This window comes from Ovis canadensis, chromosome 2, assembly GCF_042477335.2.
Source record: "Ovis canadensis isolate MfBH-ARS-UI-01 breed Bighorn chromosome 2, ARS-UI_OviCan_v2, whole genome shotgun sequence".
Classification (NCBI taxonomy): Eukaryota; Metazoa; Chordata; class Mammalia; order Artiodactyla; family Bovidae; genus Ovis; species Ovis canadensis.
Genome location: NC_091246.1, coordinates 253,460,785 through 253,476,524, shown reverse-complemented (window position 1 = coordinate 253,476,524; position 15,740 = coordinate 253,460,785). Strand labels below are relative to the sequence as shown.

At 56.8% G+C, this 15,740-nt stretch overlaps 1 protein-coding gene and 1 long non-coding RNA gene across 3 annotated transcripts; one reads left to right on the top strand and one right to left on the bottom strand.

The window, feature by feature from the left end:
• Positions 1-268: 268 nt before the first annotated feature.
• Positions 269-729, bottom strand: LOC138433081 (uncharacterized). 2 transcript variants are annotated; one of them, XR_011254134.1, is made up of 2 exons: positions 644-729; positions 269-405 (listed from the first exon to the last, which is right to left on the bottom strand). It is a non-coding gene; the product is annotated as an uncharacterized lncRNA (long non-coding RNA). The 2 variants fall into 2 exon arrangements; XR_011254135.1 differs by having other exon boundaries at positions 269-335; positions 644-724.
• Positions 730-3,731: 3,002 nt separating this feature from the next.
• Positions 3,732-11,518, top strand: KLHDC7A (kelch domain containing 7A). The gene is made up of 2 exons (XM_069575135.1): positions 3,732-4,104; positions 4,237-11,518. Exon 2 carries the CDS (start codon positions 5,112-5,114, stop codon positions 7,494-7,496), a length of 2,385 nt encoding a protein of 794 aa, XP_069431236.1. The 5' UTR covers positions 3,732-4,104; positions 4,237-5,111; the 3' UTR covers positions 7,497-11,518.
• Positions 11,519-15,740: the final 4,222 nt, after the last annotated feature.

Genomic DNA, 15,740 nt, shown 5'->3' with positions numbered 1-15,740 from the left:
CTCGGGCCCTCCACTCAGACCCTCACCCACCTGGGATCACCTTCCACCTCGGAACACACAGACTGTCAGACTGAGGGGACCAGAGGAGGCGCTGGCAGAGGGGAATGCAAAGCTAATCACTGGAAGATGGGTCTGTTTATTTGCATGGCACGCATTTGTCTCTGACTGTTTTATCCACCCCCAAGCCAGCCGAAGAGTTCTCAATTTATCCTGCCCGCACAGAAAGACCAGATTGGCGGCGTGTGCGCACAGCCACAGAAGCCCGATATAGACTTCCAATTATCTTTTAATTTTGCTCCTGTCTTCAATTGTTCATTTCACTTTTTCCAAATGGACTGGAGGGAAAAAAAAAAAAAGCTGTGATTTATGGAGTTTGAAGTCTGCTGGCAGGAGCGCCGTGTTCACCTGACGGATGGGATTAGACTTCGGGTTAGTGCCTGAAGCTCACTCCCCACCGCCCTTGGGGGAGCCAGCTGCCTCTGAGAGGCCCCAGAGCCCCTGCTCTCCCACTTCTGGTTCCGACTCCCTGTAGTAACTATATCCTCTTATTTTGTATATTTTCCACCCTCTGTCATCTGGGCCCTCTGAGCTGACTGTGAGCTCCCAAGTCTTAGCTAGTTCCTAGCAATGGCGAACGACTCACCCAGGAGCACACTTATCATATGCAAATGAGCCCAAAGGCTTCCTCCAACCACCTCCTTCTGGGCTTTCACAGGGCGCCAATATTCCCCTGCCCTAATCACTCCAGGAGAAGGCCGAGCGCCGGAGAATTGACGCTTTTGAACTGTGTTGTTGGAAAAGACTCTTGAGAGTCCCTTGGACAACAAGGAGACCCAACCAGTCCATCCTAAAGGAGATCAGTCCTGAATCTTCATTGGAAGGACTGATGCTGAAGCTGAAGCTCCAATACTTCGGCCACCTGATGCGAAGAACTGACTCATTGAAAAGACCCTGATGCTCGGAAAGATTGAAGGCGGGAGAAGGGGGTGACAGAGGATGAGATGGTTGGATGGCATCAATGACTCAATGAACATGAGTTTGAGTAAACTCTGGGGATTGGCGATGGACAGGGAGGCCTGGCGTGCTGCAGTCCATGGGGTCGCAAAGATTTGGACCTGACTGAGTGACTGAACCGAGCCGCTGCAGGACCGGGGAGGTGACAAACTAACGTAGCCTCAGGACCCCTGCACTTCGAAGCCTGTTTACCCTGTCTCCCCCAACCCTTCTCATGAAAAACATCATAAATCTCTGTTCCCTCTTTCCCCTCCCCTCTCTGCCTCTGGTGACCCTGGTGCTTCCTCACATGGCCCTGAACGGCACTTGGATGGGCTCCTCTAGAGAACCGTGAACAACAAGCTATCTTTCCAGTAGCAGCATCTCCCGATCTGCTGACCTCGCCATGTTACTGTTCAGTCACTAAGTCGTGTCCGACTCTCTGCGACCCCATGGACTGCAGCACCCCAGGCTTCCCTGTCCTTTACCATCTCCTGGAGTTTGTTCAAACTCACGTCCATTGAGCCAGTGATGTCATCCGACCATCTCATCCTCTGTTGCCCTCTTCTCATCCTGCCTGAATAATAATAAAGCCTATGCTTTATAACAACCTCAGGCAGCGGCGGTCACTGAGGACCAACATGGAGGGCGTGCAGGGGGAACCTCTGTTAACGAAGGTCTCCTGTGTGCTCAGATCTTTCACAGGTGTTACCTCCACCCTCCAAAGAAGGAATTGCCAAGCCGGGGTTCACGCCAGTGCCACCTTCCCCTCCACCCTCATGCTCCTTCACCCAGGTCCCTGCACCCCAGCATAAGGGCCCGGTATACAGTCAACATCAGGTAAATATCAGTCACATCAACCAACCAGTCCAGGCCTCCCAGGTGGCTCAGTAGGTTAAGAATCCACCTAAAAGGCAGGATACCTGCGTTCCATCTCTGTGTTGGGAAGATCCCTCGGAGGAGGTCACAGCATCCCACTCTAGTATTCTTGCCTGAAGAATTCCATGGACAGAGGAGCCTGGCAGATACGGTCCACAGGGTTGCACAGAGCTGAACGTGACTGAAATGACTTAGCACATACGTTCGTAGTCAATCCGTCTATGCCCCCTCTTTCTTTGTAGGCATACTCAAGACTAAACACCTTTCTGGAATTCTCTCCTGACCTCTCTTCTGATGCCCCTTGCTCCAGACTCCCTGGCCATCCAGTCTAGTCTGGTTTACTTTGCGACAAGTCACCTTGTTAATTTCCATTGTGATACGCTGTGGCTTGAAGGCATCGCAGGCGTGTGCACCAGCTTCCAGATCTGCAGGGAGGCCCTTCACTGGGGCTGGGACTGTGTCTTCTCCTCCCAGTGGCCCCTTCACTTTCTCCTGGCCACCCAGGGGTCTGGTGCGGCTACATGTAACATCTGGGAGCACAGTTTCAAATGGAAAGAGCAACTGTCTGCTTAAAGGCTTGAAGGCGGAGCTGTAGGGGTGGCACTCCAGGACACATGAAGCCTTTCTTGGGTGGGAAGCAGCCCCTCTAAGGGGCTGAGGCCCTGTGCGCTCGGTGGCGCCTGAGAGGTCAAAGCCAGGCCGCAGCACACCAGGGGGGTGTGCAGTCTCCTCTCTCAGGAAGGAGATGTGCAGAGCTGCCCTGCCTGCGGGAATGGTAGCTTGGCTCCAGGGGGACCCCAAGCCAGTCTCCAAAGCCCTGATTTTACCACTGGACAAATTTTTATTCTCCTTTATAACTCATCCTCTCCGTCCCAGGGGAAGACAAATGGGCCTTGCAGTTAGAGACACCTGGCTATAAATCAAGCCTCTGCCACTGACAACCTCTGTTGACATTGGTGCATAATCTCTCTGAGCCTCCGTTTCCCCACCTGTAAAATGAGGTGATGACAATACCCCACCTCTGTGGATGCCCAGGAAGACCTCACTCATGCAAAATACCCGGGACTCATTCCCCTTTCCCGATACTCACCTGGGCGGTATAGAGGGCAACTGCTCCCCCATCACCCAGCAGACGAGTAAACAAAACTGACTGACTTTTCATTCCTCTACCCACCGGAATCGCCTGAGATGATTTTTAAAACCGAAGATTTCCTGGAAGCCACCCTGAACCCACTGAATCGTAAAATCTGGGGGCGGAGCTTGGTAATCTGTGTTTCTAACAATCATGGTGAATCACTATTTTGACAGAGATGGAAAAAGAGGAAACAACACTCTCTCAGAGAGGTCACCAGCGGGACAGGCTGAAAACGTCTGACTCCCAGAGCAGTCATACCTGTTGGACGAACTTAGGTCTGTAAAAGTCTGGAGTCTGGAAACGAAAGGTAGAAGTCCTCATTTGCAGGCAAATTGACCCGCCCTCGGAGCTGCCATAAAAAGGGGATCGAAATTCCCCTCCCCCAAACGGGATAGTGGACAACAGACCCGCGTCGTCCAGAGCGTCCACCCACATCCTCCCCGGGGAAAGGCAAGGTCAGCTGGGCTTTTGCCCCAGTGGTGCCTCAGGCCCCAGGGTCGAGCTTCCCTGGAGACGTAGAATCCAGCAAGCAGAGCGGAGCATACTGGAGCCACAGCCCACGTGATGAAGGCTGAGAGGGGCGAGAGGAAGAACAGGAGAACAAGAAGGAAAGAAAAGATGATGCCGGAAGGATGGAGGCGCCGGGCAGGAGGCACAGGAGGCAGCCTGTGACCTGACCCTGAGGGTCAGCCCAGCCCAGATCGCGGCACGCACGCGGCCATCAGGAGGTGACCGCGGCAGGTAGACAGACGGGAGCGCGGGGGAGCTGTGAACAGCACCGTAAGGAATCACGGAAGGCTTCGGAGCCAAATTCCTCCAAACACGTGCCTGCTGCACAGAGTGGTTCTTTTTCTTTTTTTAAGTTAGATGCCAACACTCGGAAGTGGAGAGAGACAGCGTCTCTGGAATAGGGGGACCTGGCAGCGGCGGGCCCACCCACCTGGCACCCTCAGCACCCATAGGCAGCGTGACGCTGAGACCCCCGTCCTGGCCTCTGGGGACCCCAAAAGGCCCTGAGTCTGGGGAGGGGCAGAGTCACACCAGTGCCTCCAAAGGTCCAGCCGATGACGATTCACGCGATGACGAGGGCGCCGACGGTGAGAAAGAGGATGGGTGGGTGACATGGACTAAGCCTTTCCACAGGAGCTCGGCCCTGCGCCCTTTACACACACCAACCCGTCTCACTCTCACCACGGCCTTACGAGGGGCTGTTCCCCCTATCTTTTCAGATGGAAAAACGGAGGCAGAGCGAGGTGCACTCACTTGCCTGAGGTCACACAGCTTAGCCGCAGAGCCAGGTGCTGCTGAGCCGGGAGGCGAGTGAGACTCCCGCAGCCTCTGACTGTCTGAGGCTGTCTGGGTCCAAGGGTGAGGATGCGCCCCCTGTTTGTCCCTGATCTAGGTACGAATGCCGTGTTTTTCCCCCAACTCCAACCCCAAGGCTGGTTTTCTCAGGCACCTCATCGGGCAGGGAAAGAGGGCAGTCATTCAGGAGCCAGGTCGGGGGCTTGGCCCAGCTCCCGGCTCAGCCTCCCCGGCTGCTGCCTGCAGACCGACCCCGCCGTGGGGACCCACCGACCTCAACAGGAAGAGCGCAGATCCAGAAGGACCTCTCACCACACCTGCTGTGGCTCCACCTGCTCTGCAGCTCACCACACCCAACCTCCCAGCCCAGCGGATTTGCAAAAGAGAAAACAGGACGTACACAAGCAGCCTCCCACCCCGAGCGTTCCCTAGCATCGGGTGACTGACGGAGAGCTTCCTCCCTCTTCAAGAGCCCGCTGGACGTGCCGAGCCCCCTCCGGCCACGGCTGGCGTGGGTGGTGATCACAAGCTCAGCCTCCTCCGGGCAGATGCCTCCCACCCCCAGGGAAAAGCACCGAAGGATCCCAGGGACGCCAGCCACCTCACTCTGCCAGCCCCGGGCCTCGGTGCCCAACTCTGCCAGCTCAAAAGTCACCTTTGCTTCAACTCTTCACCGGCCCAGCCAGAGCTCGCCCCAAACCCCCTCCCGCTCAGCCCAGCAGGAACCAGGAACCGTCCCCTATTGGGCAATCATTAATCGGATTCTTGACATTCCTCTGCCCCAGGTCGGCTTGGGAACATGCTCCCCAGAGGAGGAGGAGCAGAGGCCCAGGACTGGCATCTGGACATGCAGCTGACGGGCCAGCTGGTGCTGTCCGCTGCTGCCCTGCTCCTGCTGACTGCAGCCTACAGGCTGTACAAGTCCAGGCCAGCCCGGGCCCCACCGCGGGGGACGGACACCAAGGCCGAGGCCGAGGGGGAGGCAGGGGACTCCAGGCAGCCTGCCGCCCAGGAGGCTGTTCCCAGGGCACCACGGTGGGACCTGAGACGCCGAAGGGGAAGCAAGGGGACCACAGGACTGCCAGGCTGCAGCTGGGAGAACACGGAGGCCTCCAGAGTCCCGGCCACTGGAGCTTCATCCGCTGTCTCAGAAGCTGGAGAGGCTAGGAAAGCTGGAAGGAAACGTGCTGGAGAGGAGCACGCTGGGCAGCGCCTGGACTCTGACCTGCCAGCTCCTCGGTGCGGAGGCCAGGAAGCTGGAACAGCTGTGGACGGTAAGCCCGAGTTGCCCCATTGCCCCGATCAGTGCAGCAAACCCCCAAAGTCCCCAGCTGGCCTCCCCGCTGTGGAGAGCGGTCGTGTGGGTGGTGAGCTCGCTCCCAGGCAGGACAGTGGACTCCCCAAGCATCCAGGGAGCGGGGAGCAGGAATCCCCCTATGAAGGTCAGGCGGCCCACTGTGAAGGCCAGTGTGACATGAACAACAGCTGGGTCTTTACCCACGCGTCAGGGGTCCACAGGGAGGAGGCAGGGGCCCTCCAGGCTGCCTCGGACCTGGGCCTGGCCCTGCGTCAGCAGGCCTCCGACGCCTCCTACACCTTCTCGTCTGTGGCCCGGGTTCGAGTAGAGGAGAATTTCATACCGGAGAAGCTGGAGGGGATCAGGCCCAGGCTGAAGGGCAAGGTGTACGATTACTATGTGGAGTCCACCTCTCAGGCCACCTCCAGGAGCAGGCTAGCCGCCCCAACAGCTGCCCCAGAAGGGGCTCCAGCCCCTGAGTCAGTGTCAGGCCCCCTGGGAACAAGGACAGCGTCTGGACCGCCCGCTGATGACGGAGAAGGCGGACTGGAGACGGCCGCCTCCCCCCAGACTGACCCCTCACGCTCCCCGCGAGGCTTCAGCCGCAAGGAGAGCCTCCTTCAGATCGTGGAGAACCCAGAGCTTCAGCTGCAGCTGGACGGCTTTGGGGAGGCTGCTCCATCCTGCCCAGACCAGAGAGCCACGCCCACCTGCCCCATGTCCCAGGATTCTCCTGAGTCCAGCTCAGCCGGAAGCCCCGGAAAGCCCCATGTGCACTCTGTGGCTGGCATCAATTTCTTCCACCCCCCGCTCAGCCCTGGATCAGCCCCAGAGGTCCACCTGGATCTGGGCAATTGCTACGAGGCGCTGACCTTCGCCAAGAGGAAGAAACTGGAGCCCCTGAAGGAGGCCGCCTACAAGGTGATGAGTGACAACTACCTCCAGGTCCTGCGGAGCCCGGAGGTCTACGGGTGCCTGAGCGGGGCGGAGCGGGAGCTGGTCCTCCAGCGCCGGCTCCGGGGGCGCAAGCACCTAGTGGTGGCCGACGTGTGCCCCCAGGAAGGCTCCGGCCGCCTCTGCTGCTACGACGACGAGCAGGACGCCTGGCGCCCGCTGGCCCGCCTGCCGCCCGAGGCTGTGTCCCGGGGCTGCGCCATCTGCAGCCTCTTCAATTACCTCTTCCTGGTGTCGGGCTGCCAGGGCGCGGGGCGCCAGCCCTCCAAGCGCGTCTTCTGCTACAACCCGCTGACGGGCATCTGGAGCGAGGTGTGCCCCCTGAACCAGGCGCGGCCGCACTGCCGGCTGGTGGCCCTGGACGGGCAGCTGTACGCCGTCGGGGGCGAGTGTCTGAACACGGTGGAACGCTACGACCCCCGCCTGGACCGCTGGACCTTTGCGCCGCCGCTGCCCAAGGACACCTTCGCCCTGGCGCACACGGCGGCGGCGAGCGGGGGCGAGCTCTTCGTCACCGGGGGCTCGCTGCGCTACCTGCTGCTGCGCTTCTCCGCCCGGGAACAGCGCTGGCGCGCCGCGCCCACCGGGGGAGGCAGGGACCGCACGGCCGAGATGGTGGCGGTCAGAGGCTTCCTCTATCGCTTTGACCTCAACCGCAGCCTGGGCATCAGCGTGTACCGCTGCAGCGCCAGCGCCCGCCTCTGGTACGAGTGCGCCACGTACCGGACGCCGTACCCCGACGCCTTCCAGTGCGCCGTGGTGGGCGAGCTCGTCTACTGCGTGGGGCGCCGGCGCACGCTGCGCTTCCTGGCCGACTGCGTCTCGCCCAGGTTTGTGCCCGAAATGCTGCAGGCCTTCCCCTCCCCGCAGGGCACCCTCCTGCCCACCGTCCTGACCTTGCCCGGTCCTGATGTGCCCCAGACCAGGGTCTAGCAGCCCATCTGCTGGGCTCCTTCTGCAAGACTAGACGGAAAAACACCCCCTACCCATCGCGGCATGGGCCATTTCTGGGCGATCGGGGCGCAGGGGAATCTGGCCGACAAGAGGTGAATTTCAATCCCACCTGCTCCACGGTCTGGGCTTCTTAGCTGCCTCTTGCTCTCTCTGGGCAGCAGCCCTAGTGTGAAAATGAGGCTGAGGACTGATGCTCTGAGGCCCAGGGTGCCCGCATCTGCAAGGTTGGCCACCATCTTGATTGAGGACTGAATTTGGTGGGGAGGGGGTACCAGGATCCCAGCAAAGTTCAGGGGCACAGCCTTATCACAGGCACAGTTCCAGAGGTTTTTTGACTCCCAGTGACCCCTCAAGCTGACCCTGCTGGACCTGGGCCAGCCCTCTCTAAGCCAGCAGGGCCTCTTCCTAAGCTTTGGGCACTGCGCCCCAACCTCCAGAAGCACCTGGGACACACACAGGTGGAGAAAATCGAGGGGGGCTGTTCAGCAGGACTAGGACAAGCCCGGGGAGCCCCAGGGGGCCCAGCCAGAGGGAGCGATGGCTGGAGGAGAAGCAGAGCGCCAGCTGAAGCCGCCCACGGGAACTCTTGCCTGCAGAGTGAATTGACCAAAGCCTGCTTTGCTTTTTCTCGTTACATGGAATTCCAGTATACTGGAAAGAGGAGACGCCTCCATGTTTAGCGTCCGTTTATAAAGGCACATCTGTTTGCAGGGTCTACGGAGAATACAGTTGATGGCAAGGAAAAAAAAATGTGATCCAAGGGCCACCCTCCTGCTGGGCCCATTGTTATTTGACCACCGCACTGTCTCCCCAGATCTCAGAACCCTTCACAGTACAGCCACTCGTGCAACCCAGCCCTCACCTTGGGAGCTGGGGGCAGCCCTTCCAGGGTGTGAGAGGGGATGGCACCCTTTGCCTTCCCTGTGCCTGTGGTCGCCTGGTCTGCCTCATCAGACAGGAGCGGGCCAGGGAGAGGCAGGCCCACGGTGGAGCTGAGGGACCAGCAAGCTCTCCTGCTACACCGGGAGGCTGGGCCCTCCTTTCACATCAGGTTTGGCAAATTCTCGGAGGGAGGAAAGCTTCCACCCTTGGGAAGTTACCTTTTCTTCCCAGAAGGAGGAGAAAGAGACTAGTCCAGTATATTACCGTGGCCCTGCTCCATCTCCCAGGGAGATGTGTGTACCGACAGGAAAGCAGTCGTGCTCTTGGTACCAGCTGGAAGCCAGGGGAGCCGGGACTACTTCTAAAGTGAGTGGCGGCACCGGGACTACTTCTGAAGTGAGTGGCGGCATCAGGAAAGACAAGAAGGCAGGTGCGCCACGGCGGGCCTGACAGGTGCGGAGATGGGAGTGCTCAGACTTTGGCATCCCTGTGTTGAAAATGGGAAGAGCAATCCGTGTCCTTCTCTGCCTGGGGGATAAAGGTGAGCACCTGTGGAAAGCGCTTCCCAGGCCCAGGGGATCCTGGCAGGAGCCTGCGTCACTGCAGCTGCCGGGGCTGAGCTGGGGGTCTTTCTGGAAGAGGCGGGGTTGGAACAAAGAAGCAGAGGAGGTTGATGTAGAGATGAAGCCTTTGCTTGGACCACAGAAGCCCGCCTTCCCTACTCTAGGGCTTGGGAGGTGAGGCAGCTTCGTTTATTTCTAGGCTGGACGCTGGGGGAGGAAAGATAGCTGAGACTGTGGCTGGAGCCTGGGAGAGTGACCTCCTCTCCAAACCCCCTCCACCACCAAGGCCATGCTCAAGTTCAGAGTCAGCACGCGGTCATGGACCTCCCGGGGACCGGGGGGGAGGGGAGACGTGATGCCGGGCAGGGGAAAGGGTGGAGAGCCCCATCTGGGAGCCAGAACAGGTAGAGCCAGATTGAGGCCAGGGGCAGGCCTCCGATAAGGAGCCAGGCAGAGGATAAGACCTCAGCCAAGCTGGGTGGGGTGTGGGGGAAGGCTCCACGCCAAGGGTGAGAGCTAGGGCTCGCTCTGGGAAAACCTTCAGAAGCCCGTCACATACATACGGCAGGGACTGGGGAAACGGTCAAGGGGTAAAGCAGCGAAGCTGGTTCTAGACCCAGTGGTGGTGGCTGTGTTCTTCGTGGCCAAGGGAGAGCTGAGACTCCGGCCGAGGCTGAGACAGAATGGGGCCGCACGTCTCGTCTGCCTCTTGCGCTCCCACGGCAGACATCGCTGACGATCGCAGTGTCCTTTCTTGGTGGGCTCTTTCCACGGACTCAGAACTACTTCAGCCCAGGGCCCCAGGAAGTCATCACCAGCAGATCAGGGCTAGTGCGTTCCTGGCTTGGGCCTCCAGAGCTGGATTTAGGGATGAGAGCCGTCAGGACCGTAGCGTCAGGGCAAGGCAGTCCAGGGGCTACAGAGCCCCCGGGGCTGTGACGGTCAGGGTTCATTTTGTCGTTGCTCAGTCGTGTCCGACTGTTTTGCGACCCCGTGGACTGTAGCCTGCCAGGCTCCTCTGTCCGTGGGATTTCCCAGGCAAGACACTGGAGCGGGTTGCCATTTCCTTCTCCAGAGGATCTTTTCCACCCAGGATGGAACCCAGGTCTCCTCCATTGGCAGGCAGATTCTTTACCACTGAGCCGCCGGGGAAGCCCCAGGGTTCATTTACAGAATGTTTCAACCAGGCGGTACTCCAGGTGCTAGAGACGCAGCACGTCCCTGTCCTCGTGGAGCTCACGCTCTAGCTGTAGAAAACAAGCAGTTAAAAAAAAAAAAAAAGAAAGCTAGTCCTAAACAAGCAGCACCCACGCTGCTCACGGTCCACAGAGGGAGAGGAGGAGGGGCGGGGGTGGTGTGATCAGGCTCCCTGAGGAGTCGAGGCTGTGCAGAGCCCTGAGGGGATGTCCTGGAGGTGCAGAGACCAGGGCTCCGGGAGGGAGGGTGGGCCTGCCTCCTGAAGGGCTTTGCCACGCCAGTGGGGGTGGGGAGCAGGACTGCCCCCCAGGCGCTCCGTCTTGGTGTGTGAAGAGGGCAGGAGCCCAGCTCTTCTGCTTCTGCCTTTACCTATAAAGGAGAGAATCCCATTACACGGACATTCATGAGAGAGGGGTCTTGGCTGGAGGTAAGCTACATTCCCCAGAGAGAAGCAGAGTTTGCACGTTTAGGCACTGAAGTCGCTCAGTCGTGTCCGACTCTTTGCGACCCCAAGGACTGTAGCCCACCAGGCTCCTCCGTCTATGGAATTTTCCAGGCAAGAGTACTGGAGCGGGTTGTCATTTCCTTCTCCAGGGGATCTTCCTGACCCAGGGATCGAACCCAGGTCTCCCGCGTTGTAGGCAGACGCTTTACCGTCCGAGCCACCAGGGAAGTATCACATTTAGGGAGGAGGGTCAGAATAACACACAGATGCGCCATCTGAATTCGTGCGGGGCGTCAGCCAGCCCGCGTGGCTCCATGCTGGCAGACCCCAGGACCTCCACTGGCCTCTGTAACAGCCGCGCCCGTTGTCCTCTCGCCCTCGGCCTCAGAGTGGCTTCTGTGTTGCTTGGCTTCTCCGTGGCTCATCTGTCCTTCTTTCCTAATGTGAGTTCGTTCTTCTTTAGGAAAACAGAAACAAAAACCTTAGCTTTGAGTTGTTTTGCAGATTAGGCCAACCATGCCATTATAGAAAAAAATTGGAAGATAGAGAAAGGTATTAGAAAATCTCCCCAATTTTCTACCCAAAGACAAACCTCCGCTGTGGTGTGGGTCCCTCCGGTCTGTTTTCCTGCGTGTGATTTTTCTTTGGCTTGATTTTTGCCTCGGTGTGATTATGCTGAATATACAATTCAGTTGCTTCCTTTTTTTTTTTAACTTAGCTTTATAGAATAAGCATTTTCCCGTGTTATTACAAACCCTCGGTAAACATCATTTCAATAGTTGCACAATATTCCATCCAGTGGACCTGCCATGGTTTATTTAAACATTCCCCCCTCCGTCAGGGCTGTAGATATTTTTTTTTTCCTGTTGGTTTCTTTTTCTGTCATAAATAAAGCGCCCTTTGTTTTCGCGTTCCTCTCTGTCTGAGGCCTCCATCAATATTTACAAGAGAAGCAGTTCCGTCTGGAAGAACCAGGTTGCTGAAACAACCATAGCAACCGCAGCCGTTGCCTGCCTGGGGCCTGGGTTCCGCTCTTGCTGCAGGGCACAGAGCTGCCCTTGAGAATGGCCAGTGGGAAGGGCGAGGCCGGAGGCTCTGCTGCCCTGGGGGATTCCTGGAGCTAGAATGCAAGACAAGGGTTCCCGCCCTACACGCCAGGCGCTGAGCGCGCGTTTTTTACGCCTCCCCTCACAAGCCCAGTTTTCAAGTGAGAAGAGTGAGGCTCAGTGAGCACAAGGACACTTGCCAAAGACCCCCAGTCTCCTGAAAAGCATCCTTGGCCCTGGCCTGCCGACTCAGCATCCTTTCCCTTCCTCTACTGTGAAGCACAGAGCCAAGGACGCGGCGTCCGCTGTCTCCTGCCCCTCATCCCTGTCCGTTCCCCACCGGCCGATGATGCTCTATCCTTGAAACTAGAACTCAAAAGAAACCATCTGAAGCTCTCTGACCCTCCACACCTGCATCTATCAAAAGGGTTTGCCACTGCCAGCCTCCAGCGGAGCTGTAAGGACTGGTCCAGGGGCTGCTCCACGGTCAGTCCCAGAAGCAGCATCGTCTTCTGCAGGGAGGCTGATGTGAGCCAGCTCAGGGGAGGGGTCCCTCATACGCCCACTGCCATTTCTCACTGGCTGGTCCCGTGGAAGGAGATTGTCTGACATGTAAGCTCCAGACGCCCCATCTTGTTTGACAAGGTCTAGGGACTGGGGAAGGAGGCTCAAGCTGTGCATAGACCGTCCGGGCTTTGAGATGAACCTCTGCGGTCCTTTAACAGGGTGAGTGACTGGCTGACCTGAGTTTCCCAGACTCAAAGCATTAGGCATTTCCCCACGGCATCCGAAAGCAGTGAAGAGCTCCAGAGGTTGCTCGGAGCCCCTGGAAACCTTGAGAAGATGGTACAGATGGGAGGGCAGGAGCCCCTCAGAGTGCCTGGGAGGCCCATGCACTGTGTCTGGCCTGCAGATAATCAGAGCCAGTCAGGTGCCCAGCACTTCCCATCTTTGTCATCCTTCCTGGAAGCCACTTGTGGCCCCAGGGTCGCCCTCAGAGTCCCCCGAGGCTGTGGCCCTGCCAGGAGGGGCCTCCCAGGCAGACAGGAGGCTGGGTGGACAAATTGTGCTGAAAGGCAAAGGGAGACGGTGCCCCCAGGGGTAGGAGACGAGGGGACAGGCAGCTGGGGAGCCAGAAGAGAGGACCGCCGCAGGGCGAGCCTCTAAAAACAGCTCCTAGGCAGACTCAGGTTTTTTGACAAGTGGGATGTGGGTCAAAATAAAACAAAAATGAAAAAGTGATCGAGTCTTGGTCGCCTTTTTCTGTGTGTGCAGGGAGGCAGTGGAGACACGGATCTTGTACCAACGATGACGGCCACATTCCCCCACTCCGCGCTCTGCACAAACCCTTAGCCATCATTCCCTCATCAAACCCTTCTTGGAACATCTCTGCCTGGAAGTGATTATCCTCATAATACAGGGGAGGAAATGGAGGCAGGACATTTCACAAAATTGAAAGTGATTATTTGAGACCTATTCTAAAATCTGCCCTTGTTATTAAAAAATTGGAGGAGAGAAAGCAATCATTGTCAATACGTGTATTGAGTACTAATGGCGCTGGGGGTAAAGAACCCACCTGCCAATGCAGGGGACATAAGAGATGTGGCTTCGATATCTGGTTTGTGAAGATCCCCTGGAGGAGGGCATGGCAACCAGCTCCAGAATTCTTGCCTGGAGAATCCCATGGACAGAGGAGCCTGGTGGGCCAGAGTCATAGGGTCGCGTAGAGTTGGACACGACTGAAGTGACTTAGCACACACACATGCAGGCACTGTGCTTATATGACTTCATTTTAGGCTCAAAACAACCTAGTAGATGGCAAAAGGGGCCACATTCTCCCCTTTCCATCAATTTCTCCACCCTTGATCTGGCCATGAGACTTCCTTTTTTTTTTTAATACGTATGTATTCTTCTGCACTTACTTTTTCCCATTTAATATAATATTCTCCTATGTTTTAGCTGCACCATACAGCTTCTGGAATTTTAGATCCCTGACTAGAGATTGAACCTGGGCCACCGCAATGAAAACGCTGAGTCTTAACCACTGGACTGCCAGGGAATCCCCGATACTTGCTTTTTAATAGCTTGGATGCTGGGTTTACTCTCTTGCTCTTAACAACCCTGAGATTTCCATGGTGGGCACAAGCCTGGGCTAGCCTCCTGGACACGTGGGAGACACGTGGTCTGCTTATCAGCTCCCCCAGTCCACAGTCGGCCAGACACAAGCCACTGACCACAGACACCCCAGTGAGCAATCCCAGCCAAGACCAGCAGACTTCCTGGCTGCACCCAGCCCAGAGTGCCGTGAATGAAAAGTCTTGCCGGCCCTGTCAGTAAACAAAGGACGTTGCCACCCTCAAGCCACCACATTGTAGCCCTCTAGACATTGAGCCCTGGGGAGCACCGGCCGGAGGCAGGATGCTCCCGCATCTAGCAGTCAGCCCCTGCAGCCACCCACAGCGGTGCGCATAGAGGAGACGCAGGGCAGGACTCACAGGGGAGTGGCCCCAGACAGCGGAGGCAGGCATCAAAGGGGTGAGAGTGAGCCCGACTCTAAAGCACTAGGTGCCGTTATTTGAGATATCTAATGTTCCTTAACTAACAGTAATCTTTTGATGTTGTAAGTACCTGGTTTTTGTTGCAAAACCTCTTATACTTCCTGAACTCCCTCCCTTACCTCTTGGGAGCAGTCCCTCAGAGTTATCTGAGATGCTGTGTCCTGGGCTTAAGTCCTCAGTTTGTCCATTAAATGAAACACAACAGGCTTCTCAGGTGGCTCAGTGGTAAAGAAGCCACCTGCCAGTGCAAGAGATGTGGGAGACGCAGGTTCGATCCCTGGGTTGGAAAGATCCCCTGGAGTGGGAAATGGCAACCCTCTCTAGTTTTCTTGCCTGGAAAATTCCATGGACAGAGGAGTCTAGCAGAAGGCAGTCCTTGGGGTGGGAAGAATCAGACACAGCTGAGCACAGCCCAGCTTAGCCTCAACTTCCAGGTTTTTTGTTTTTCTTTGAGACAACAGGGCCGATTCACTGATGCGTGAATGAAACAGCAGGCTACGGGTTTAAGCCACTACATACTCGAGTGGTTTGGAACTGAGCAATACGCAAGCGACGCAGCGCTGCTATGAGATCCACACTGTCATCACTATTTCATGGCAACGGAGGCTTAAAGTTCAAGAGAACGGCCTAACTTTCCCACGTAGACTTTCAAAAAATGTGCAGTATGAGAGTTGCCAGTTAATTTCTATTGGACAAAACGAGGACTTTAGCATGGGAGACAGCATTTCAGATAGCTCTGAGAAGCTGCTCCAAGGAGGTGGGGAGAGGAGCTAGAATATATATAGGAGTTTTGCCACAAAGGGCAGGTAGTCGGGAACAACAAAAGAATGTTGTTAAAGAAGCCAGATATCTCAAGTTAAAATTAGCACTTTGCCAACAAAGGTCCATCTAGTCAAAGCTATGGCTTTTCCAGTAGTCATATATGGATGTGAGAGTTGGACTATAAAGAAAGCTGAGCGCCGAAGAATGGATGCTTTGGAACTGTGGTGTTGGAGAAGACTCTTGAGAGTCCCTTGGACTGCAAGGAGATCCAACCAGTCCATGCTAAAGGAAATCAGTCCTGAATAGTCATTGGAAGGACTGATGCTGAAGCTGAAACTCCAAATACTTTGGCCACCTGATGGGAAGAACTGACTCATTGGAAAAGACCCTGATGTTGCGAAAGATTGAAGGTGGGAGGAGAAAGGGACAACAGAGGATGGATGGTTGGGTGGCATGAGTTTGAGTAGGCTCTGGGAGTTGGTGATGGACAGGGAGGCCTAGCGTGCTGAAGTCCACATGGCCGCAGAGTTGGACACGACTGAGCGACTGACCTGAGCTATGCATGAGATTCTGGCTCACTGAAATCATTCTTCGGATATACACCTTAGATATCTGCAGCCAGTATGCTGTGTTTTCACATCCTGAGTGTCCTCAGGGCTCACCGCGGAGCGTGGCTGCAGTCTGACGGCTGCTGGATGGCAGCTGTCCTTTCTTTCCTGAGTTTCCCCGGGGCTCACCAGCTCGACATCCACGGTGGCTGCAATTGCTGG